This window comes from Mirounga leonina, unplaced genomic scaffold (assembly GCF_011800145.1).
Source record: "Mirounga leonina isolate KUSES-001 unplaced genomic scaffold, KU_Mleo_1.0 Mir_96, whole genome shotgun sequence".
Taxonomy (NCBI): domain Eukaryota; kingdom Metazoa; phylum Chordata; class Mammalia; order Carnivora; family Phocidae; genus Mirounga; species Mirounga leonina.
The window spans coordinates 4503679-4530048 of record NW_023270871.1 but is presented as its reverse complement, the minus strand read 5'-3'; the positions used below and the strand labels follow the sequence as shown (position 1 = coordinate 4530048).

General features: G+C 40.4%; 1 protein-coding gene across 2 annotated transcripts in view; it reads left to right on the top strand.

Moving 5' to 3' along the window:
• Nucleotides 1-1726: 1726 nt before the first annotated feature.
• LOC118006343 (FYN-binding protein 1-like) overlaps nucleotides 1727-26370 on the top strand; it is a 150726-nt gene continuing 126082 nt past the window's right edge. For both annotated transcript variants that reach the window (XM_034998962.1, XM_034998961.1), the window contains exon 1: nucleotides 1727-2002. In XM_034998962.1, the coding sequence (XP_034854853.1) occupies nucleotides 2000-2002 (3 nt within the window). In that variant the 5' untranslated portion in view covers nucleotides 1727-1999. The remainder of the gene's footprint in view (nucleotides 2003-26370) is intronic.

The window sequence follows — 26370 nt, the reverse complement described above, 5'->3', positions numbered from 1 at the left end:
GGCTTGCATGCGCCTTGGAATTTCCTGGGAAACTAAAAAATACTGATGACTGTGTCTCAAGCCTAGAGATTTTGATTTGATGGTCTGGGTGAAGCCTGGGAACTGGGATCTTTAAAAGCGTCCCAGGTAATTTTAATGTGCATCCAGGTTGAAAACCACTGCTTTACACTCTGAACTGTACCTGCACTGTGAAAAAACTGTTTCAGCAGATAGTAGATACAAGGCGTTTTGGTTAAGCTAAAGAATGTCTCCATTTCAAGGCCTTCCGCTAACAAACATTTTGTATCCTCCTTTTATTCACTGAGCATTTATTACGTGCCAGAGACGGCAATTTCAATTTCCTGACTACCCACCTAGTTCCTGACCACACCCTCTTTAAAATACCCACAGGTTTCGAGGCAGTATCAGGTTCTTTTCCACCTCTGGAACTTGCCCCCTGCTCCGTCTTCACGCCTTGTTCTGGCAATGATGCTACCCATATTGCTAATCACATCTGCATTTTGAAAAGCATTTTCATTTAAAAAAATAAATAATAGGAAACATCTTTTTTTAATATAGGATTTGGATTGTCATAGCAGTAATTCATATTAGCTCAGCATCAAGTGAAAAAATCTGGTGCCCCGCTCCTAGGTGGTAGTACTTACAAGAAGATCTAGAAATTTGCAACCCAAAATTAAGGCATCAGTTGCCTTTCCTTTTCAAGAGGCAACACAAATGATCTTCTGCCCTTGAAATTACTTTAGTGTCAGGCTATGTATTCAAAATAAAGGAGATAAATCCTGGTACCAGAATGTGTTCAGACAGGTATTGCAGATAATTGATGGGATTTGAGATCAAACACCATGCTTTAAGAATATAGTTTACCAGCATGAGAGATTGAGATAGGTGATGCTAATAAAAATTGCTAAAAACCTAACACATGAAGCTAGATTCACATACAATTTATATTTTTAATGAAACGAATGCCATCCTATGATAAGTTTATGGGTATCGCCACCATTTAAATGTTGGTGAGATAGATTTAAATACATTTGGGATTGTTATCGTGTTCCTTTTATTCTTTTTAGGATCATAGTTACATTTTTAACAAGTATATATACTCAAAACAGAAAAGTCAGAAAGTCAGCAAAGTACAAAACAAAAATTATTTGTAATAAAACGTTAACCTAAGTCAATCACTGTTAACATTTTAGATTGTGTCCTTCATTCATAGATAGATAGATAGATAGATAGATAGATTCACAAATATAGATTTTATATAAAACAGGTTAATCATGGGTGCCCGGGGGACTCAGTCAGTTAAGCTCAGGTCATGATCTCAGCGTCCTGGGATCAAGCCCCACCTCGGGCTCCCTGCTCAACAGGAAGTCTGCTTCTCCCTCTGCACCCCACCCCCTGCTCTGTCTCTCTCTCACAAAAATAAATAAATAAAATCTTAAAAAAAATTAAAAAAAAAAAACAGGTTGTGTTCACAAAATGTAATACCCAGGCACTTCTTCTTTTTTTTTTTTTTTAAAGATTTTATTTATTTATTTGACAGAGAGAGACACAGCGAGAGAGGGAACACAAGCAGGGGGAGTGGAAGAGGGAGAAGGAGGCTTCCCACGAGCAGGGAGCCCGATGTTGCGCTCGATCCCAGGACCCTGGAACCATGACCTGAGCTGAAGTCAGATGCTTAACGACTAAGCCACCAGGCGCCCCAATACCCAGGCACTTCTTAAAAAATTCCATGTCATCTTTCAGACTTCAAACCTCTCCCAAGTACCTGTCCTCATATTATTAAAGCATAATAACTTGATAAACCTGGTCAGTTATACAAATGCTCTGAGGGCTGAGATAACATGCAAATAAACCCTACATATCAATGTGTGAAGACTGGACAGACCACACAGTTCAAAAAAGGAAGTGCACTCTGCAAAGCTAACTTGCACATTCACTGTCCGCCTTACAGCATCTTCGGGGTCGCCGTGTGCCAGGCACATCAACTCTTTTCAGTAAAATGGTGAGTAAGAGATTTTATGACTCTCCCTGGTCCCCTGGCAAACATCCCATCTTCTCTAGGTAGAGCAGAGCGGGGTGGGGAGGCTTCTTGCCAAGTCCTCCAAGCCTTTGGAATGTTTGCTTGACCCGTTGTTGTTCCATTTGCAAATAAAGTTGCTGAGTGTTACACCAGTTGAGAGTCTGTGGCTTCAGGATTTCCCGTTTCTGATTCTAGCCTTCAGAATAGAGGAAGGGCTATGACTTTCGGAAAGAAAAGTTGCATTCTTTGTCTTTGCCTCTTAAGATAGAGAGGTGCCAGGATCAGTAACGGAGTCGAGTTTCCTATTATAAGCTTTTGGGATCCCGGAGGAGAACTCCAATGATAAATGTTGGGCAGTAAGTACTGCTGATGATGAGTGCCATTTTGACAACACAGTGGATTTTGTAAAGGAGCTCTTTTGTTTAAAAATGCATTTTATTATTTTAGCTAAGAGAAGCAAACAAAACCCAAATAGTCCAAACCTTAGGGGCAGGCTGTGTTCCCAAAGTTCATTGAAAGTCATTATTTGGAGCAAGCTTAAAAGAGTGACTGGTTCCCGATGGTACCATAACAACTCGCTTAACCCATAATACAGCTGAACTGCAGTGTTAGTACATGGTTTCCTATTATTTCTCTGTAAAAATTGCCTGTGTTCTTATACTGGTAGTGTTCTTATGCTCCCAGAGTCTCGAAGAGAGCTAACTTTCTAGTCCATACACCCCCTCCACTACTCCCCAGTCCCCAGAAGGCTGGAAACTTGGTTATCCCTTCTCTTGTGAGGAAGGGGATTGCTTCCTCTGCCAGCCCCTGGTGTAAAGACAGGGATTGAGGTAATGACTCCTGCAGGTACACAGCTAGGGGCGGAATGCACTGCAGGCACTGGAGTAGAGAGCAAGGTCTTCATGGGATGTGTCTGTAAGGCGGGGGCCTCTTGAGCCAGAATTGGGAAGTACAGAGGTGAGAGAGACTAACCTTGCCATAGAGGAGAAAGGGAGGAGAAGAGACGGGGTCAGGGTGCGGAGTCATAGCGGGGAGGAATGCACAGCCATGGAGGAAATGGTGGCATGGGGATCCTACCTGCAGCCACACTCATGTGGAGAAAGGCAGTCACCTGTCAAGATGGGACTTACAAGTCCTGGGAGTGTTTCCAACTGGGTCTTTAGGTCCCAGATTCTTAGAAGAAAGCTTGACCTTAATTACTGATAACCTTTTCAAAAATAAGTGAGGTTTACTGAGTTATTTGGGTTTTCTTAGGGAAGACGAGATGATAATACCAGAAAAAAAGTTTAACTGGATAGTGGGTATTTGGTGCAATACTTAAGTAATGTTTTCTTAGGGGATTACCATCTCCCTATTACAAAAGTAACACATACTATTAGAGAAAATTTCTTAGAAATATACATATGCAGAAATGAAACAATATATATTTTCTATAGTTTCAACACTTGGGGGCAATCCCTGTGATGTGAGTACAGATCTTTCCAGAATTTCATCATTTTAAAACATATTTTAAAAATACGATTTTTCTATAAGTGCTATTATACTTTATAAACCATTTCCTTACCTGCTTTTTTTATTTAAAATATCTTGAATAATATCTGAGTTATGATACCATTTTTCATGATGAATCATTTTTCCATGATTTAATCATTTCCATATAGTTAAACATTTAGATTGCTTCTTATTTTTCTTTCTTTATGGTAATAGAGGCAATATATTCATTTATACACATTGCTGCTCAGGACAGGTATGGAGTTGGCCTTACGTTGGCCCACATTCTTTATAACATGATTCTACATTTTAGAAGTGGCCCATGTTCTTTATAACGTGGCCTATGTTCTTTATAACATGATTGCACATTTTAGAAGTGGAAGGACATGGCAATAGGATTCTAATTCTCAAACATCTGCCCCTGTGGAAATTGATTTGATCTGTGAACCTAGACAAATTAACTCCCACCTCACGGTCCTAAAGTGAAAAAAAAAAAAAATAGAATACTACCCATCTACATGACAAGTAATTTTAGGTACATTTCAAATTGCTGCATTTTCTGGAAAAAAAAAAAGCAGAAGCAGATATCTAATAATGCACCAATTTTTGTATGGTCGTGATGGGTGAGGAAAAAATCTTCTATGAATACACTTAGAAGGTTTTAAGAAATGGAGTGAAAGTTGGTTTTGGAGCTTTTGTTTGTTTTGCTCCTTTCATTGGACTTTCAGTTGACATGTGAGCTACTGACAAAAGAAATGTGCTCTCACTGGCTCATTCAACCAAGGTTTGTTGAGCCTCTACCCCACATTGGGTTTTGGCTAGAGGAGAATGCAGGGCAAACAACGCAGGTGGGGTCCCAGCTCCCTAGAGCTTACACTCAGTGCAGTGGGTCTCCAACGTTAGTATGCCTCTCAGTCAGGGACAGGGCTGAAGATTTTGCATTTCTAGTAAGTTTTCAGATGCTGCTTCTGGTAGGCACTAGAGAACCACTGTTTGGTAGAAGTGATGGATCAAAAGCGAAACAAAGTAAACAAGTCCAATACCTTGTAGTGACTTCAGAAAGAAGCTAAAGAAGGAGCTGAGATAGAACAGAGAAAGGAGATACCCTCTCCAGGGCTCTGGTCCCTGATGAAGTGCTGTCTACACGAAAGCACCAGTTCTCAACTCTGGCTGCCCGTGAGAATCACTTGAGCAGCTTATAAGTCATACCCATTCCCGAGGCCCCCACTGAGACCAGTTCAATCAAAACCTTGAAGTGGGAGGCGCCGCACCGCGAGGGTTGAGAATTGCTGCACCGAACAGCAAGAATGAGCCAGGCACGGGAAACGTGGCCGTAAGAACCGCTTTGAGCAGAGGAAATGGCAGGTGCAAAAGCTGTGAGACGGGGAGGGCTTGGATCTGCAAGAAGACCAGGATGGCTAGAGGATAAGCAAGGGAAGACGAAAATGGCCAGAGGTGATTTTAAGAAATAGGCAATAGTCAAGGGATTCGATCTTATTTTGTTCACTCTAGCAGTCACTGGAGGATCTGAAGCAAAGGAGTGAATGCCATTATCTGGTTTACATTTTGAAAATAGGGCTACTTCTGGGGCGACTGGGTGGCTCAGTCGGTTGAGCGTCAGACTCTTGGTTTCGGCCCATGTCATGATCCCAGGGTCGTGGGATCCAGCCCCATGCGGGGCTCCACACTGGGCATGGAGTCCACTTGAAATTCTCTCCCTCTGCCCCCCCCCAGCTCATGCGTGTGCACTGTGTGTGTGTGTCTCTCTCTCAAATAAAATAAATAAAGAAACTCTTTAAAAATAAAAAAGAAAGAAAGAAAGTAGGGCTACTTCTAAAGTGACCTGTGTCCTCTGCAGGCAGTCTTGACCGTGCCTGGGGCTTAAATATTGACTTTTTCTCTCTTGTCTTTTTAAAATTGTGGCCCAAATTTGAACACCATCAAGTTAGAGAATAAATAGTGTAAGGTTTCTGAAAGGAATAGGTTTAGAGACCTTCAAATAACTTGAGTGGCCGCAGTGATAGCCTAGCTGGAAGCTGGTGTCCCAGGGAAGTCAGAGAACATAAAAGGTGAGCTAGAAGGATCACCTTAAGAGCTGGGCTTCCAACCATTTTCTTTCAAGGAGAATTCTTATCACGTAAGCTGGAGGGCTCCTGAATAATATGCTAATATCCCCACATGGAAATCCGCTCACCTCTTCACGCATCCCCACTACCTGGCTTATATCCTCTTCTGCAAAAAGGGACACCTGCCTTTTGCAGCAAGATCTAGCCTGATGTGTTAAAAAAAAAAAAAAAAAATCCTGGGCTAGGACAAGCCAGTTTTAAGCCAAGGATGAGAGATTCAAATACCAGGGGACCTCTCTTTCACCCACACGTCAAGACATGTAGGAGGACATGAGAGCCACTTCTTGGGGCACATTTTGGCATATGGTAAACGTGTGACACCCTTGTCCTTAAAGTAAGTGGGTGTGGGACTCTAGCTCTTGATTTGGTAACTTCAGTATCACTTCCCTGATTCTCCAAGTTAGATTCCATCTGCCCTTTCTGTCCTCTCATGTCATTCTCTTTTTAAAAATATTATGGTATGGGGGCACCTGGGTGACTCAGTGGGTTAAGGGTCTGCCTTTGGCTCAGGTTATGATCCCAGGGTCCTGGGAGGGAGCCCTGCATCAGCAGGGAGTCTGCTTCTCCCTCTGCCTCTGCCCCTACCCCACCCCCTTCATGCTCACTCTCTCTCTCTCTCTCTCTCTCTCTCTCACCTGCTTCTGCTCTCTCTCAAATAAAGAAATAAATTATTTTTAAAAAATTTTAATAAAATGAAAAATTATGGTATGTTATGAAACAAATAACAAATTCTCACATACCACCAAGATTTCACACATCCTACCATTTTGTCATAATATTGCCATTTTGCCATCTTTTCAGAAAAATAAAAAAGACAAAGTTGAAGTTCTCTTTTTGCCCTTCCCAGTTCCATGCCCCTCCCTCCAACAGCAGGAGACGCCTGCTCTGAAAGCAGCATCTCGCCTACCCAGTCACGTTTTTATGTTTTTATTTCATTTGCCGGCATCTATAAAATAACATACAGTATTGTTTTGTCTGTTTTTATTTACTTATGATTTCTGCAAATGCCTTTTTTTTACCCTACATTGGTATGTCTTCAAGATATATCCATTTGGACACATGCAGGTCTGGTTCAATTTATTGACTTGCTATGTAATTATATGGCAATTTGTTCACCTATTCTCCCAACATTTAATTTATTGTCAATATTTCCCATTTCAAACAGTCCTAGAATGAATATGTTTCTACACAGAGGGCATGGGCACCTTTAAGTTTACTGAATGTTAGCAAATGGTTCTCCAAAGTCATCATGACAATTTAACCTCTCACCAGCCTGTGTATCAGTTGCCATTTCTCGCCATCATTCTTTTTTTTAAAAAAAAAGATTTTATTTTTATTTATTTGACAGAGAGAGACACAGCCAGAGAGGGAACACAAGCAGGGGGAGTGGGAGAGGGAGAAGCAGGCTTCCCATAGAGCAGGGAGCCTGATGCGGGGCTCGATCCCAGGACCGTGGGACCATGACCTGAGCTGAAGGCAGACGCTTAACGACTGAACCACCCAGGGGCCCTCCTCTCTCCATCATTCATTTTTTTTTTTTTTAAAGATTTTATTTATTTTTGACAGAGAGAGAGAGTGTACAAGCAGGGGAAGCAGCAGGCAGAGGGAGAGGGAGAAGCACAAGCAGGCTCCCCACCCAGCGGGGAGCCCGACACGGGGCTAGATCCCAGGACCGTGGGATCACGACCCGAACCGAAGGCAGATGCTTAACTGTCTGAGCCACCCAGGCGCTCCCTCCATCATTCTTTTTTTTTTTTTAAGATTTTATTTATTTGCGAGAGAGAGAATGAGAGACAGAGAGCATGAGAGGGAGGAGGGTCAGAGGGAGAAGCAGACTCCCTGCTGAGCAGGGAGCCTGATGTGGGACTCGATCCCGGGACTCCAGGATCATGACCTGAGCCGAAGGCAGTCGCTTAACCAACTGAGCCATCCAGGCGCCCTCCCTCCATCATTCTTAAAACAGGTATCATCCAGGTTTACTGAGAGACTTCTGAGAATTTGTTATATGTAAAACCCCACTTCACTGTTGTTTTAATTTTCCTTATTATTACGAAGATGGAACATGTTTTCTTAAGTTTATTGACCATTCAGGCAACCCCTTCTGTAAATCCTTTTCACGTGGTTTGTCCATTTTCTTTAGATCATCTTTTCATGTTGATTTATAGAAAATCATTATCCAATTCTAGGCGTTCTGAGTCGATTACGTGCATTGTGAATTTTATGCTCCCTGGTTTCTTTTTTACTTTATTCTTTTGGTGTCTCTTTTTTATATGGAAGTTTTAAATCTTAATGCCAACAAATTTAAAAACAGGCCTTTTATCATTTTTAATGTCCTTTTAAAGAAGTTATTCCCTACCCCCAGATATTAAAGCTATTTCCTAACCTTTTGCTTTTCACTCAACCTTTTAAAGATTTGATTTTCATGTTTAGGTCTTTAATCATCAAGATTTTATTTATACTTGTGATATGAGGTAGTCACCTAATATATTCCCATGTGGATAACCAATTTAGTACTATTTATTTGCATCTGTTTTTTTTCTCCTACCACTTTCTAATGCCTCCTTGGTCATATGTCTATTTCCCATATATATGTGACTCTGTTTCTAGGCTCCCAATTCTGTCATACTGGACAATACTTTTTATAAGACTCCATGTTTGTTTCTTACGTCTTACTCATCTGCTCTGGATTCATATATCCTTTTGCTCAAGTACATATGCTCTTGCCTACTGTCTAGCAATTTCTACAGTTCTTTAGGATTTCCATTATTACTCTCCTAAACACAACAAGGACCTAAATACAGTGTAATTACCTATAGAACACAACCCTCCAACCCTATTTCTAGTTCTTAAAACTTCTCCTTGGAAGAGATGTATATCATTTTCACTCACATTTAATTGGCCAAAATAAGTCACACATGGTCTTACCTCAGCTAAAAGGACAGACATGTAGGGATGTATAATCGCCATGCATTCGGGGTAATGGCAGAGATGGGTGCCCATTGGAAAAGGAGTAATATATACTAAAATGTATATTGGTCTTTGTGTGACTGAAAACGTCTTCATTTTTACTTAATTCTTTTTTTTTTTTTTAAAGATTTTTTATTTATTTATTCATGAGAGACAGAGAGAGAGAGAGGCAGAGGGAGAAGCAGGCTCCCAAGGAGCAGGGAGCCCGATGCGGGACTCGATCCCAGGACGCTGGGATCATGACCTGAGCCGAAGGCAGACGCTCAACCATCTGAGCCACCCAGGCGCCCCATTTTTACTTAATTCTTAAATGATAGTTTACCTGTGTCTATTTTAAATTGATAGTTACTTTCCTTCAGTGCTTTAAAGACTCACTCCACTGGCTTCTGACTTCAGTTATTGTTGGACGACATGAGCTATCAAATCTGTCATTCTCTGTAAGTGAAATTCTGTCATTCCCTTTAAGATGTTTCTTAATCTTTCTGTTCTGCTGCTTTACTATACTTCATAGAGATGTGAATTTATTTTTATTTATCCTGCTTGGTCCTGAGAGTATCAGTTTAAAGAGGAGCCTACAACATTTTTATAAAGAGCCAAATAGTAAATATTTTAGGCTTTGCAGTCCCTATGATCTCTGTTACAACTATTCAGCTCTACCACTGTAGCATGAAAGCATCCATAGACAATGCATAAACAAATGGGTATGGCTGTGTTCCAATAAAATTTTATTTATAAAAACATGGCAAGCTGAATTTGGCCCACAGGCCATAGTTGCCTGATTTAAAGATTAATGACATTTTTAATTTTGCAAAATTCTTAGCTATGATTTCCTCAAAACTATTACTCTACCATTTTATCCTTACCATTTTATCCTTCCTAGTTTTTTTGTCTAGAGTCCCTATTAGATAAAAATCCCATGCTGTCCTCCATGATTTTAATTACTCTTCCAAATTTTTTAGCCCTGTGCCTCCCTGTGGTGAATTCTAAATCGGTTTATCAACTTCATCTTTCAATCCACTAAGGTTTACTTCATCTGTGTCCAGGGTGACCAATTTTCTCAGTTTGCCCAGCACTCTCCCAGTTTTAGCACTAAAGTCCTATGTCCCAGAAACTTCTTAGTTCCAGACAGACCAGGATAGTTGTTCACCCTATTCATACCTAATCCAGGTTTTAACCCATATACTGAATTTTTGTTTCAATGATTAAGTTTTTATTTCCAATTTTGAATTGGTTGTTTTCACCTGTTTTTACTTACTATCTGCCTATTTTGTTTCAAATGTTCATATATTCTCCTATGGATGTTATTCATATATTTGTTTCTTGATGACTCCTGAATCTGGAAAGTCATTTTCAGATTGCTCTATTATTTTAATTGAAGGTAAACCCATTTTTTAATTGTTGATTTTGTTAGGTCTTTATTTCTTATTCGTAGTTTTCTTCCCATATTTTGGAATTTTGTGTTGTAGACCCATTTTGAAAGGTTTTTTTGTTGACTGGCTCATCTTTTCATCCTAACTGCCTTCTCTAGTATTGCGCTCCTCTCTACTACTTCTTCCTGAGGACCCCAGCCCAGAACCAGCTCTACATTGACAGCTGCATGACCAGGCTCACAGTAATACTACCCATTTAGCATATTCATTCCTAAGTCAGCTGGCACCTTGGCCCAGGCTCTGGCTCTGGGACTGTGTCTAGCCCAGGCTTTCTCAATTTCAGCACTTTTGGGCCTTGCACAATATTTAGCAGCATCTTTGGTCATTACCTACTGGATGTCAGTAGTACCCCTGTCCCCTTCGTTGTGACAACAGACAAAGCATTTCCAGATATTATCATCCCCAGTTGAGAACTGCTGGTCTATCCTAAGGCAATTCTTAGTGGCAGATCATTTGGTCTCTTTCCGTAAAGCTAGGATTTTTTTAAAAAAGCGTATCTGTCCTTGCCCTTGGCTTCAAAGAGTGACCCTAGTTCAGGTTTTCAGGTTACCCTACAGAGGCTGAACTAACAAATGCTTTCATAACCTGAACCAACAGCCCAACTCACCTGCCCACTAGTTTCACTCACAGCCATGTGTTTCTGTTCTGTTTCTGATATAGAAGTTTACCTTTAAATTTTCTTAATTTATATTTTACCTATCTCTACTTGACATATGGTTAGGGCAGTGAGAGAGCCACAAAACTTTATTTTATTGACCAGAAGATGATTCCTCTTCTTTTTCTCTTTTCCATCACTTCCCTTTAACTTCATATCTTTCTTTTTCCCTTTCCCCCTTCATCCTGGATCTGTGGTATAGGACAAATCAACAAAGTGGAGGAAATGTGTCATCAGGGTTGATGAGCTACTGAGAGAATTAGTCCAGTGTCTCCTGGGGCTCCACCACCCCCCTTTACTCCTATCCCAACCTATTAAGACAGTGGTTCTCAAAGTGTGCTTCCTAAACCAGCAGCATCAACATTACCTGGGAACTTAATGGAAATTCTTGGGTTCTACCCAAGTCTGACCAAACAAGTTTTAGGAATGGGACCCAGCCCCTTGTGTGTTAGCAAGCCCTCCAGGTGATTCTGATGCATACTAAAGTTTGAGGTCTCCTGCACCAAGACTTAGCTAAAGAGGTTTGAACCAATGGTTCTCAGCCTGGCTGCACGTTGGAATCGCCTGTTAAACTTTATTTTTTTTTTTCGCCTGTTAAACTTTAAATTACACTGTTATGTGAGCCACTCCTCCGAAGATTCTGATTCAGCTCAGGTGGGTTGCAGGTCCCTTTACCGTTTAAACTCCCCTAAATGATTCAAATATCCAGTCCAAGTTGATATTACTTATTCATGTCCTGCTCACCCATTTTGATTATCACTTATGCCAACTCTTACCCAGTATTTCAGGAATTCTCCATGAAAATGAGTAAACTTTCAGTGAACAAAATCTAAAATAAATCTTGTCTGGAGGCGGACTTCCTGGGTTTGAATCTCAGTGTTGCCCATTATCAGCCATGTGACTTTGAACAATTTACCTCCTCTGTGCCTCAGTTTCCTCATGTGTAAAAAGGATGAATAACTATACCTACCTACTAGGGTTGTTGCAAGGATTACATTGGTTTATCTATGAATATCTTCAGAATAATGCCTGTCACACAACAAAAGCTATACAAAATTGCTCTGAAATATTTATTTCGTAAGTAAAACATGCAAAACACCTTCAAAATAAACTTAAGTGAAAATAAGTGTTTTGAGAAGGAAAATTTTAAAAAGCATTTATAGAATGTTTCTGGTTTTTTTTTTCATATTGGAACCTTTGCTTTAGAAGACCCACTTTTTCCCCAAAATGTTATATGCTCTTTAAAAAGATTGATTCAGTAAAAATTAACTTCATTAACATTTTTAGAATTTTACTATGTTTTTTAACATCAGCTAGTGGAATTGTAAAACCTGAGCTCAGAATCACTGTCCTATAGTCAGATTTGAGTTTCACAAACTGATAGGCCAACAATAAATTCAACCCTTATGTAAATCCTGGCAGAGGTTAAAAGTGGAATTGAAATAAACATCTGCCAAATTTGATCTATGACACTGAAAGAATTTGTGTGAAATACAGTGAAAGCATTTTAATAAGATAGATATTTGGGAGGTTTAACTTAAATGAATATATTTTGTTATGTGAATGTCTGGACATAGTCCAAAGAACTACCAGCAATTTTATCATTGCAACTTTGAAAGACAAATAGTTGTGTTTACTTTATCACAAGAGGACATTCACCCGAAAAAACTAATTTTATCATATGTACCCACAACAGCATGAGACGGCATTTCAGGGCTGGGTGGAGTTTTTTTAATAGCAGAACACAGCTACCCCAACGCAATAGGGCTGAGATACATACTGTTTAAATTAGCTACCTAGGGTGTGGGGGAGCGAGGGAATTTCCAAACTATCGGTTGTTACTTATCAAGCAAACAAAGAGAAGGTTGTGAGGGTGGAATTTTTGTAGCTTGGGATTTCGAAGCAAAATCCACCTGTAGCTACTGATTATACAGAGCCTAGGTGGTTTCAGCTCTCAGCAAATGTAAAAGCCAGCCAACTTAAGCAAGCATTGATTGACTTTGATAAGCAGGTCATGCAGAGAGGGAGGAAATTCTAGAAAGTAGCCAGAATAACCATGTCTTCAGGATTAATTAGGCAAGAAAACCCAGATATAACTTCTCTAGGTCTTGACACATCTACGTCCTTACTTTTTCACTCTTCTTCCCTTCCACATGGTAAATCCTCCTATTTAACTTGTAAGCCACACACATCAAAGAAAAGAAAAAAGAAAAGAAAGGAAAGGAAAGGAAAGGAAAGGAAGGAAGAAAGGAAGGAAGGAAGGAAGGAAGGAAGGAAGGGAGGGAGGGAGGGAGGGAGGGAGGGAGGGAGGGAGGGAAGGAGAGAGAGAGAAAGAAAGAAAGAAAGAAAGAAAGAAAGAAAGAAAGAAAGAAAGAAAGAAAGAAAAAGAAGGAAGGAAAGAAGGAAGGAAGGAAGGAAAGAAAGAAAGAAAGAAAGAAAGAAAGAAAGAAAGAAAGAAAAAGAAGGAAGGAAGAAGGAAGGAAAGAAGGAAGGAAGGAAGGAAGGAAGGAAGAAAGAAAGAAAGAAAGAAAGAAAGAAAGAAGAAAGGAAGGAAGGAAGGAAGAAGGAAGGAAGGAAAGAAAGAAAGAAAGAAAGAAAGAAAGAAAGAAAGAAAGAAAGAAAGAAAGGAAGGAAGGAAGGAAGGAAGGAAGGAAGGAAGGAAGGAAGAGAGAGAGAGAGAGAGAAAGAAAGAAAGAAAGAAAGAAAGAAAGAAAGAAAGAAAGAAAGAAAGAAAGAAAGAAAGAAAGAAAGAAAAAAAGAAAGAAAGAAAGAAAGAAGAAAGAAAGAAAGAAAGGCCTGCCAGGACATTCCTAAGAAATGATGGTATACCTACTCTTTGATCAGCGAGAACACTGGTTTCTCTCCTCTTTCAGGGTTCATTACAGACAGACAGTAAATCCAGACATGAGGGAATATTGCTTTCTTGGGCAAGTAACTTGCAAAAACTAGACACATAGCACATCTTTGCATTTGTAGTATCTACACTACTGTTTCCATTGTTAAAGTCTGCACTGAACTGAACAGCTATGGACCCTGCAATTATAAATACTTTAAGAGAAGGATTTGATTTAACAGTGTACTATTTTAATTATTCTAGTAAATTTGCCCTAGACCCATGGGGAAGACTAAAGAGAAATGATGGTTACAATAAAGGGCTCTTGGAACCAGTAGGCTGAGACTAGAAGCCTTGCCCCAACTGAAAATTCTGTTTTCTCAAGCTCTCTGGGTAGCTTTGTTTCTCCTTGCTGCGTCCCTACAAGGAGGCTTGGCCAGTCTCCATTACCAGATCCATTTGATTTCTTACATGAGATACCCATTTTTTAATGTTACCTGCTTGGTTCCTGGAAACACTGGAATTGGTGATCCCGGATTAGATAGTTTCCCTTTCTGTCTTTAATATTTTATGAGTTAAACAAATTACACAGTTCTGGATATATAGAAAGAGTCAGGGTAAGGTTTGGTAAACCTTGCCTTCTGGGTAGGCAGCTGATTTTGGACATGTATGGTTTAGAAACAGTGTCTAGGTATAAGAAACATGATCAGATTTAAATGCATAACAGCCTACTGGGGGTTTCTGAACTAGTCTTGAGTTGCATGGGGGTGCAGGGGTGGGGGAAGGTTGTTAAAAATTTAGTATTAAATAGGGTATTGGTTTATGCAATTTACTCTGAAATTCATCAAAAAACAAAGGCTGTGATAAAGCAAAGAATAGCAAAATGCTAACAATTAAAGCATCTAGGTTGAGTATATTGATGTTCACTTTCAACTTCAATTTCAACTTTTGGTTTTTTTTTTTTTTTTTTAAAGATTTATTTATTTATTTGAGAGAGAGAGAGAATGAGAGACAGAGAGCATGAGAGGGAGGAGGGTCAGAGGGAGAAGCAGACTCCCCGCTGAGCAGGGAGCCCGATGCGGGACTCGATCTCGGAACTCCAGGATCATGACCTGAGCTGAAGGCAGTCGCTTAACCAACTGAGCCACCCAGGCGCCCAATTTCAACTTTTGGATATGCTTGTAATTTTTCATAATAAAAAGCAGGGGGGAAAGTTTAAGTGTCACATAGACTGGATACACCGAGCTGGAAATTTCACTACAATACTCCATGCTCTATACTCTTGGCCCGTGCATTCATACAGCCTGTTTATCCACTATATATCTGCACATAACCTCTTTCCTCTAAATGTAACTATCTTTATCATTTTCCTCTCTTGTAAATATGAGATGCTCGATGATGATCTTTTTTTTTTTTTCCAAAAAAATACAGGAAAATGTAGAGAGAGTAAAAATCCCACCATGCAAAGAAAACCACTGTTAACATTTTAGGAAACACTTTTCTCGCTGTATCACTAGACAAAGTATGAGACCTTTCTTTGCCCCTGTCATAGCTGTACTTGCGTGACTTCACTTTCAGGTCGGCCACACCGGCTCTGACACTTCCTTTTATCCATGGCTCCAACCTTTTCAAGAAAGTTCTCACTTTTCACTGTCTCCCCACTCTTAATCACCCTTGATTTGCTGTGTCCTGCCTTCAGAATTTCTCTCGTCAATGCCTTGAAATGTTCAGAAAGCCCCTTTGACATTCCAGTGTATCTTCTCCCCAATTATTTTGCTTTCCACCATGCTATCTTGTGTACCCTAAGCTTCATATTTGCTACTGGACTCGCAATTTTGTAGAGTCCGATCTGATTAAGGCAAAACCATCCTTCTGACTTAATAAGTAACGACACAATTGCAAACGAAATTCTCACTCTAGATAGAAATGAGGATATCCAGGCCAATCCACTTCTGTTTAATTATGGAAAACACAGAGATTATAATTGTAACACCCAGAATTCTTAGTTCAGAAAACATAAGCCAACCTCACATCATGCAGTTTGCACTTAGATTTTGTCACTGCTGCTTCCCACAGGTTCACAATGAGTGCTTGGCAGTCTCTAAAGAGGAGGGAACGTTCTGGGCTCTCCAGATGAGTTTTGGCGATGTTAATGGACATTTTTATTTTGTGGGAATAAAACTAGGTTTTTGTTCTTTAAAAAGTAAAACGAGGTATTCATACTAATATCTGAGAGGTATCTTTATTATATATGCTTCAAGGAGTTTTCATAAGTTCACTTTCTTGCATCGTAAATTTTATAAGCCTTTTCCTGATATTTTTTAAAGATTTATTTATTTATTTGAGAGAGAGAGAGAGAGTATGAGCGAAAGGGGCAGAGGGAGAGGGAGACAGAAAATCTTAAGCAGACTCCAAGCTGAGTGCAGAGCCCTATGCAGGGCTCCATTCCACGACCCTGAGATCACAGCCTGAGCCTCAGGGTCATGAGATCTAGCCCCACGTCAGGCTCCACGCCCAGCACAGAGCCTGCTTAAGATTCTCTCGCTCTCTCCCTCTGCCCCTCCTGTCCCCCTCTAAAAAAACTTTAAAAATTTTTAAAAATTAAAAATAAAAACCAACACCTTTTTGGATAAATACTGTAGTCTGTCCTCTGCTGATTTTCCTTCTTAACTCTACAGTCCCTTTGAAATTTATTCTGACACATGTAAGAAGTAAATGTGAAGTTAAAATAATATCTATTTAATATTTTCTTTCCCTATTTTTGTTATCTTTAGATTAGCATATATTATGGCTCTCTTTTGAGCCATCTATATTTTATTTTTGTAGTATCATACATTCACAATTATTATTTTACAATATATTCTAATATTGAATAGGGCTAATCTCCTCCATCCCCTTCCATCATTGCTCTTCTTTTTCACAATATCCATTGATGTCCTTCTCTACATATTTTTTCTAAACAAAGTTTACAAATTTATTAAGTTCTTTAAAAATTCCAGTTGTGATTCTGATCGCCATTCTTTCAGTATCAAAAACTAAAAGTAAAAAAGACTAGTATATAGTATCCAGATTTCCTTTTTAGCACTGCTCTGTATAGAGTTCTATTTACTGCTGCACTGGGGAGATGTCTCTGCCTACTCAAGTAACCTACATGTTCTCGGGGCGACTCTTTACAGCAAGGCATAGTCTGGCCGAGGAGTAGAGAGCAGCTTACACAGAGAAGGAAGTCATCTCCCAGTAAAACTGTGGTGCCACTTAAAGCTGGCTAACCTAGCAAGCCAATCAGTCACTGGGGACGAAAGCATTCCTTACTTTATTTTTGTTGTTGTTGCTGTGTTATTGTCATGTAACTTCATTTTTCCCTTAAAGTGGCTATAGAGGTAAAATTAAGGTGCTCAGAAATGTGTGTTCCTCAGACGTTCATTAAGCAATTCCTTTAAGAACAAATTCTAATTCTTAATCTGTCAAGAATTACTCTTGAAAACCATGAGCATGCTTTTGAGTGAGATATATTCATCTATTTGGAATGTAAAATATTTTCCTAATATAAACTTCTTAAAAGGTGGCTATAAATCATCATTTGAAACTCTTCCATTGAAGGGATGACTAATCCATTAAATTGCAAAATGGAACACTCCCAAATCACATGATTCTATCTTAAAGCGGTTACCACCTAGTTTCTTTATTAAGGTGGCTTAAGGATAAAACTTTTGTATGTTTCAAGACTGCTCATTCCATAAAGCTCTCGGGTCCCTCGTCATAAGTCCACCATTTTTGTTTTCACATACCCTAAAAGCAGAACTCTGTTTCATTTTAAGAGGTTATCTAGCAACTTTCCAACCCTCACAGCATGAAGTTCACCCAAGAAATTTGGGCAGAGATCACCTCACGGGTGACTAGACAGGATCTCACCTGCCCTTCCACCCCCAGATAAAGTGATTGCTGGACTATGTCATTTACAAGGTGAGCTAAGGACCAAATTATCTTCTCACTTATAAGTAATCCTAGTACTTAACACCAAAAGAAAAACCAAGACCATGAAAAGTCATAGCTATCACCTCACTTAATCATATTCCAAAAAGGGTAGTTTCAGACACTTAAGGGGTGATTTTTTGTTCTGTTTTAGGAAATCTATTCTGAGCAACTTCCCCAAAATGCCTCCTAATTGCCAAACTCTATGGAATCGTTTTACTGTGCTTAATTACATTTGAAAATCGTCCTTTGATTCTTGCCTGGTTCTCCTCTCTGTGCCTGTAACAATTCCTTCTCAGCTCCCTTTGAACTTACGCCTTTTGTGTGGTGATACGCAAGGTAGCCGTCTTTGCCTTCCTTCCGCTCTCACTCTGCCCGGGTATTCTCTGTCACTCTCAAGGCTTCAGCCACGACCCCCCTTCTGATGACTCACATGACTGGCAGCTCAAATACCACCTGACCCAAACTGAAGTCATCATCCTTCTCCAAATCTGTTCTTCCTTCTATATTCTATAACCCGGTCAATGCAGCCACCCTCTCTCCAGTCACCCAAACCTTATAGTCTACGCCATGTAATATTTCCCCACTGCCGCCAGGGCCCTGCCACCCAGCTTAAAAGCACATACACATTCCCTCCTCTCTAACTATATTTAACAGACTACACTCCGAATTCAGACCCTTATCCTCTTTGACTGGAGGATTATACTTTTGCAACTCACATTCCTTAAATTCGTCATGACTTTGCTACTAGAACGGTCTTTCTAAAGCACATATCTAATTAGGCAGCTTTCTGGCCTCAAACCCTTCAGATAGCTCCTAGTGGCCTAGCAGAGGGGTCAGCAAACTATGGTCTGTGGGCCAAATCCAGCCCATTGCCAGTTTCCACAAATAAAATGTTGTTGGAACACAGCCACACTTCTCATTTATGTACCGTCTAATGGTTGATCTCAGGCTACGACAGCAGAGTTGTATAGTTTCAGCCAAGACTATGTGGTCCCAAAAGCCAAAAATATTTACGATCTGACCCTTTACAGAAAACGTTTTCTGAAACCTGGCCTAGTGGATACGGTCTGAACTCTGTGTTACGACACGTTCTTTCAGTGCAACCTCTGTGTCCAGGCTTAGCTCTTGCCACACACACACACCCTTAAACCTTATACTCTAACAGTGCTTGTCTGCTTGCTGTTTCCCAGCACGGTCCAACAGAAATCTCTGTTGAGGATGGAGCCGTCGTATGCCTCCGCTTCTAGCACAATAGCCATGGCCCCATGTGGCTGTTGAGCGATTAAAATATGGCTGAATTTCAAATTTTATTTGATTTTATTTGACATACATTTAATTAACACACATGTTTAATTGTGTTTAAGTTTAAGTAACATAAATTTAAACTTAAAGAGCCACATGTGGGCTACGACATTGGACAATGCAGCACTGGACTGTGTCACCAATGGTCTCTCTGTTCCTTCTAGGGGAGTATTTTAAATATTTAGTATACCCTGTCCATCTGGGAAACATTGATATTTCAACAGTTAACTTAAGGGTCACCCTTGCTAAGGAGGCTTTTCAAACTCCCAAGTCCATGCCTGCCCCAAAAGAACTGGGCATTCTTCTTTCAGTGTTTTCACTGTGCCATCCTATTACCAGGAAACTTCTGTTTTACCCCAACCAGAATATCAGTTCCTGAATGCAGATCCCTGTTTGATTTGTTTCTGCTTTTTAAAAGCTCCTAATCCAGTGCCTTGTTAATTAATATTGGTCAAATTGATTGATTGGTGTCACATTCAGAGTTTTTTCAACATGCAAATCACTTTCCTTCATTTCTCGTTCTTTGACAAATGAAGAATGACCTCTCACACAAGTGCTGAGATATCCTAGGAACCCCTCGTCCTCTCCCCCTCCCCATTAGATGTTGACTTCTCTCTGGAAAAAAAATAACCGATCCCCTTAGCAACCTGATTTTGTTCACACATTTTTAAAGTTCACTTTAATAATAGCATCTTTGATACTTAGGGTCAAAAATGCCGCATTCTTCTACAAGTTGTAAAGAGGAATCCATGACCATTCTGCCAAACCTACTTGTTTGACCTCTATGAAATTTGTTAAATCTGCTTTTTTTTTTTAGAACACACTGATTTTTTGTGGCTTATGTAAACCCTCAGCTATGGCAGCTAACTTGTTTTTTATTTAGCCTTAACAACGTTTAGTATTATCTATTTAAAGGACAATAGAAAGCTCTATGGTTTAAGTTTTCTACAGATAGGAACCCAGCTTGTTGAACTGTGCATGTGGCATAAACAACAATCAACAGCCTTTGAAAGGAGAAGCCAAAGAATATTGGTATCAGTTCTGAGAAAATTTGAGAAATCTAGCCCCGTCAGGTGGGTTTCAAAGTCAGCCAAGAATCTAAAACTACACATGTTTACAGCGTTCAGAGTATCAAAGCAAAGCTTCCATACACTTCCTTTTTGAAATTCCAACTTAAATATTGACAATTTTTAGTAGCTCTTTTTTGCTTGTGTAGAATCAAGAGCTCTTTAAGCTTGTGTAAAATCAAGAGCTCTTTAAGCTAAATTACTTCAAAATGCTTTATGCTTTCTCAAAACTGACATGTTTTAAATAGTTAAGGTTTAAAATCAGATGATTTTGATCCATTTCAAGTGTTTTTTTTTCATTGCTTTAATATCTTATTTATACTCTTAATACCTTAACCCTGTCGGATCAGGGAATGTGGAAAAGAAGGCTAAGATAATGAATGACGAGGGCTCTATGATGTATCTGATCGCTTCTCTTTCATCTTCCTACCAAGTAGGCAGTGTTGCCCATTCACACCCCTGGGATCATCTGTCTGGCAGATTTGCACAATGGTTGTGAGCAGTCGGCAGAGCTAATCTGTGTGCCTTTCCAAATTCTACTTTTTCCTACCTGCTTTACCCCGGTCAAGCTACTTCACCTCAGTGGCTTAATTTTCCTCTCTGTAAAGTAGGGGGCAATTTTCCTCTCTGTAAAGTAGGGAGCCTCTCCCTTGTGCGTGCTCATGGATGTCAAATGAGCCCGTGTTTTAGGAAAGCATGTGGCGCTGTGCCTACCACAGGAAAGGAGCTCACGGGATGTTTGCTGTTTTATTTGTTATTTAAAATGCTTCGACCCTCAATGAAAATGTTTTTAAACTGTAGTTTAAAACCAAAAGGATCTGAATTCCTTCAAAATGGTTTTGAGGGGCTCAAAAATCTTATTTAAAGGTGAGCAAACACCTACTCTCTAACAATGCTTAGAAACATCTGGATTTCTCTGGGGATATGCAAAAAGGAAAGAACCAAATTTCTTCAGTTAGTGTGAATCAGCCTGGGGCTGGGAAAATGAGGACAGCTGTGGAGTGCTTCCCCCTGACTCCTGAGCCCCCAGACCATGGGCAGAGAGCAGGGACCCCTTTAGTTAGGAGTAATTTTCCTCTTGTTGCATCTGAGCAACCCAAGAAGCTTGCTTTGACTCCATCTAGGCTGTTGGACCAAATTCCCAAAACCTTAGAAGAAAAAATACAGGAAAGCACACTCGGAGCTTACAAACGGAAATCTTGCCAAAGCATCAAACCTTCAGACACTTACGAGTCCCAACTTTTCTAAAAGCACAGTATGGCTCTGGCATATTCTAGATGCTCAACAAATTGTTTGGTGAATGAAGTTTGCTAAAACTCGCTGTAGACAGATTTACTGCCCCATGTGATAGACTGAAAAATGCTGAGGTATCGACATACAAAGAAAAATGCCTCTAAGTGTACTTTTAGGGCAAGAAATGTCCAAAATAAATGATATTTTATACAAGTTATATTTCTATTCCTTTATTTGGAGAGACTTTCTTTTTAAATGGTAGTCCTTACCGTTCCGGCTGCTAATCTGGAGACGGGAGTCCAGTTTATTGAATTGTGCCAAAACTATGAATTCGTATCCTTTTTATATCGAACAGTCTTGGAATAAGAGCCTAAAGGCAAATAGAAAACTGGTCTCCATTTGTAAATACAAACGAAAGGTTTTATCATGTGTCAAAATGAGGTGGAGATAAATTTTTCATGTATATGCTATAGAATGTTGGAAAGTATTATCAGTTGTGCAGAGCCAAATAAAGATATATGGAATGGAAAACCTTTTAAATATTTCAGAAACTAGTATCCGGGAACCATAAACCATTAGGCAAGAGAGTGATCATTTTTGAAAGTCATCCTTTTGAGGAGTATTTAAACTTTAAGACCTATTTTTTGTGTGTGGCATTGTCCCATATCGACACAATTGTATGAGGTAGGTACTATTCCCATCAGTATTCCCACTTCCAGATGGGAAAATTGAGGCACAGAGAAGTCACTTGCCCAAACTCTCACAGCTAACGTTCAAACGTAGGGAGTCTGGCCCCGAGGTCCAGGCTTGAAACCCCTGTGTCATTTGCCTTGAATGGGATGATGTTTCTCCATTCTGTTCCTGGCCATGCCTCTATCACAGGACTCAGTAACATGAACATCTTTCCTTTCAGTTCATATAAATCTATAACATCTTTTTAATAGGTAAATGCTATTCCTTTGTCTAGATATACCACGTGTTGCCTCACCTGTTTCCTACCTATGGACTTTGAATTTTTACTTTTCTACTATAAAAGCCACTTTCTACTCTCAGAACTATTGCTTGTGTGACATCAGAGAGGAACCATGTGAAAGAGTGTGTAAACAGGGCGCCTGGGTGGCTCAGTTGGTTAAGCGACTGCCTTCGGCTCAGGTCATGATCCTGGAGTCCCGGGATCGAGTCCCGCATCGGGCTCCCTGCTCGGCAGGGAGTCTGCTTCTCCCACTGACTCTCCTCCCTCTCATGCTCTCTGTCTCTCATTCTCTCTCTCTCAAATAAATAAATAAAATCTTTAAAAAAAAAAAAAAAAGAGTGTGTAAACAGTATAACTTGGAGCTCCCGTGGGAGGAAATGACATTTTCATTTCTCCTAGGAAGGAGTTGTGTGATAGGAGCTCAGAAGGTTTAGGATATTGTTACGGAAAAATTAGCCAATCGTGCCAACTTACCATTATGCTACAAAATGGAATTGACAGACAAGAGCCCCAAGCTAAATTATAATCACACAGTTCTCTTTATTGGATAACATATGCCCACCTCATTTGCTGGTTTTCATACAAGGGAAAATAGAGTTCTTTTACTTGGGCTTTAAAAATCTCCAACCTCACTGTTGAGGAGACAGAGTGATGAGCTCCTGGGACAACTCTCAGGTGACAGCCTCTCTGCCGCAGGAGCCCCTTTCCATCGGTCTCGAAACTTCACCCCCTATTTTGGAGTTTTCTCATCCTTATTCCCTGGCTCACCCGTCCACCACACAAGGAGGTACATTGCTCTGCTTTTTCTGCATGTATGAGACATGGACAAAACAGAACAGAAGAAAAAAAAAAACAAACTTGTTCTTTCTTCCCTTGGCACACCAGAGTTGCTATGAAATTTCTAAAACAAACAAAAAAACCACAGTAGAACTAAACAAAACACCCCTCTCCAAGTCTTACCACATACTCGTCTTTGAAGGAGGACCTATAATAGCTCTTAAGTCTGTTTACCAAGCCTGTTTGTCCTCATCCCGCCTGCACATCCCGAACCAAAAGCCCCGTCTCTCAGGTGTTCCTTGGAATGGCTCCTTTTTCTACCTTCTTGCGCCAAGGGCCTGTAGGACCACTCGAGACAGCAGAGAATTCCCCCCTAGAACCCATTCAGAATAACCCTTTTAACCAACCGTAGCCTCATTCTTGCTTCTCTCTCAGAGAACCCTGACAAGTTATCTTCTCCATCCCCTCTACCTCAGTCTCCTGGAATGCACATGCCACACAAACATTGACAAATATTGATTAACTACCTGCTTAATGCAGAGATTTATGGGGATTATGACCATATGTCTCATTATGGGTTGGGAAAATATAACCGTACAGCTTAGAGGAACCCCCACCCCGTTCATGCACGCACATACACTTTTTAATTGTGGTGGAACAGAAGCAGGCTTTTTATAATGAACTGTGGATTCTAGCCTTGGACAGTTTCAAGAAAATTGTTGAAATAGATTGAAAAGAGAAACTTGGAGGCAACCTAAGAGGGTTGGGATGATTTCAACTGAAGATAAAGTAGTTTTACAGTTTTCGGAATATGAAACAGTGTAAGGAGTTCTGAAGGCTCTCAGAAGCGTATCCTCCGGACGACTGAAAAACCTGTGGAGAATACGGCCAAGAGCAAACCTAATGCAAAATCCTCAGCCTGATAAAACTTCCTTTTGGGCTCTGCTGTCTGTTTACTAGAGACTTGCACTTTAAATAACAAATTCTCTGAACAAAGGTTATCCATAGGGGCCCTCCAGCAAAAAGGAGAGCTTAAACTGAGGCAGGGTGAATTCAGAGGAACCAAAACAATAAGGCCCCTTTCCACCCCACCTGCTTTTCAAATAAGGTAGATCTCTCCCTGGCAAGTGCTCTGGATCACACGCCACACAACCCTCCGGTTGTGTGGTGCGCAACCGACTCAGCTGTCCTTGTTCCTTGGCCTACACGGGGCCACCTTAGAAATGAGGAGGAAAAAGGCAACAGTATGGAACACCACCCCTACTCCCAACCGTGACTTCATTTCCCTCCCTTTTTACTACCTCTCCACCACTTTTGGTTTTGAGAAACAAGAAAAAGGGGGAAGTAGAAGACAAGGAGATGGGAAGGAACAGGAAGGTTGGCGAGGTGGGGGTGGGGCAGTGGATAAGCTGACCTGGGGTCAGAGAGCTCCAAATCCAGGGAACTGAAGTTTATGTCCCTTTCTACTTTGTCCATCTCCCAGAACCCAAAATCGGGGAGACCCTGGGGTGGTGACACTTTCCTTAGAGTGATCCACTTCTGCCCAAGGCTTCCTAAGCAAGCGGGGCTGCCCGAACAGGCACTTGCTGTTCTCCCACACACACCAGAAATCTTCAGCCTTCTCCACACCGTAGAGTGGTTTTCGCGTGTTAGGAGGGGAAGTGGTTTGAAAGCTCAGCTGTTGGAGGCAAGAGGTAAATAAAACAAAGCCCCACCCTGATACACTCAGCTTTTCAATGGGTTTATTAAGCCCCTCTAAATGATGTTACTTACTTTGGGTTTGTTTCGTTATTTTGGATAAGCCACTGGACGCGCTTCCTCCTGATTCGATGGAGCTATTGTAGAAATTACGTACAAATACTTAGAGGGCTTGAGGCTTCCTTTTTGTCTCTCCTGGTAGTTCTGTTTTTGACTACAGAGACTTCATTGTTCTTATCTGGCTTTCTCCTCACACAATAGCTGCTCTTTTTTGCCCGTTCTTCAGTAGACAGGTGGGTTGGCCCACACAAGTATTGCAAACAAATCAATCTTAGCTTAATTAAATATTTGAATCTTTGCCAAGTTACAAGTGACTTCTTTAGGGAGAGGCCCGAAGGAAAGAGTGAAAAATTTACCTAACAAAGGGTAAAGCGTTCCCTTTCTCTTTCTCGGGCTTCCTTGAAGTTTACTCCCACAGTACTCGCACATCTAGCATATAATTTGGTGGCACCAGGTACCTTTGCATTGCTGGATACACTTGTTCATTTTTATCTTCTTGGTTTAGGGTCAACAAATCATTCTGAATCTTGATTGTATCAGCCAATGTATTAGCCTTCCCTCCCATATTTGTATGATTTGTAAATATCACAAAACTTCTCTATGAAGATGAAAATAGTTAACAGAGCAGACTAGAGACAAAGGGGGTACAGACAAGTTGATAGCAAAGCATTAATCCACATCCTCTGGGTGGTGTTTTAGCCCAATGCATTTGACTGTTTTCTGTTATCAACGCAAGCCATCTCCATCTCTAAGAAACCTCTCCTCTTTGTTCTAATCCTGTCTCCCCAACTACCTGTTCACATGAATATTCCATATTCACAGCAACTGAAATATCCAAAACCAAATTGTCCAAACCAGTTCCCTTCTCCACCTACACCATTTCTATCAGAACCACCCACCTTGTCTTGAAGAATTCAAGTGTTGTCCATCATTTGAACTCTTGATTTACTTCTTTCCTTATATCCAGTCTGGAACTAAGCACCTTAGTTCAGTGATTATCAGAATTTTTCACGTCACCTCCCACACAGGAAATGATGATATTGGACGGATTGAGTAAACCGAAAAAGGTTACTTGTGTCTGGAAGTAATTGCCTGGTGAGGGGTAGGGTGATCCCCACAGCCCCCAAGGAACTAATGTATCAGTATCTCAACTCACTTCTAACAGTAGGGCAGCCAGGCTGGGAAGCTCAAATGCAATGCATTCTTTCTTCAAGATGTCTCATATATTTGCCCTTTAATTTCCATTTCTGCAGCTACCATTTCACCCAAGATCATTCTCTCATATTTGAATCATGGTAACATCCTCCTGACTGCCTTCCTTGCCTTTCTTCAGGTTATCTTTGGTGGTGGCACTGCCTAAACCACTTACTCAGTGCTTTTGGCATGAGCTTACAGTTTTTTCTCATTACCTATGACAGTCAAACCCAAATTCTTTTGTCAGAATTTGAAAGAAAAGAAATTATGTGGGCCTATCCTACCCGTTAAACATATTTCCTCCTATTTCCTCCAACAACCTCTATTCAAGTTAAATTCACTTATTCATGGTCTGTCACCTACACCATCGCATTTTCTTATATTTGCTCTGCTTCCAGAAGATCCTGAGGGTAGTAGTGAGTAGTTGTAACTACTTGAGGAGCCTCGCAGTCTTGAGTATGTGACTATGTGTTGGGTCCTGGGCCAGCCTTCACAGCAACCTTGCATGCTCGCTAATAGTATTCCAGTTTTATAGATAAGAAAGTTGAAACTCGGGTTAAGTGATTTGG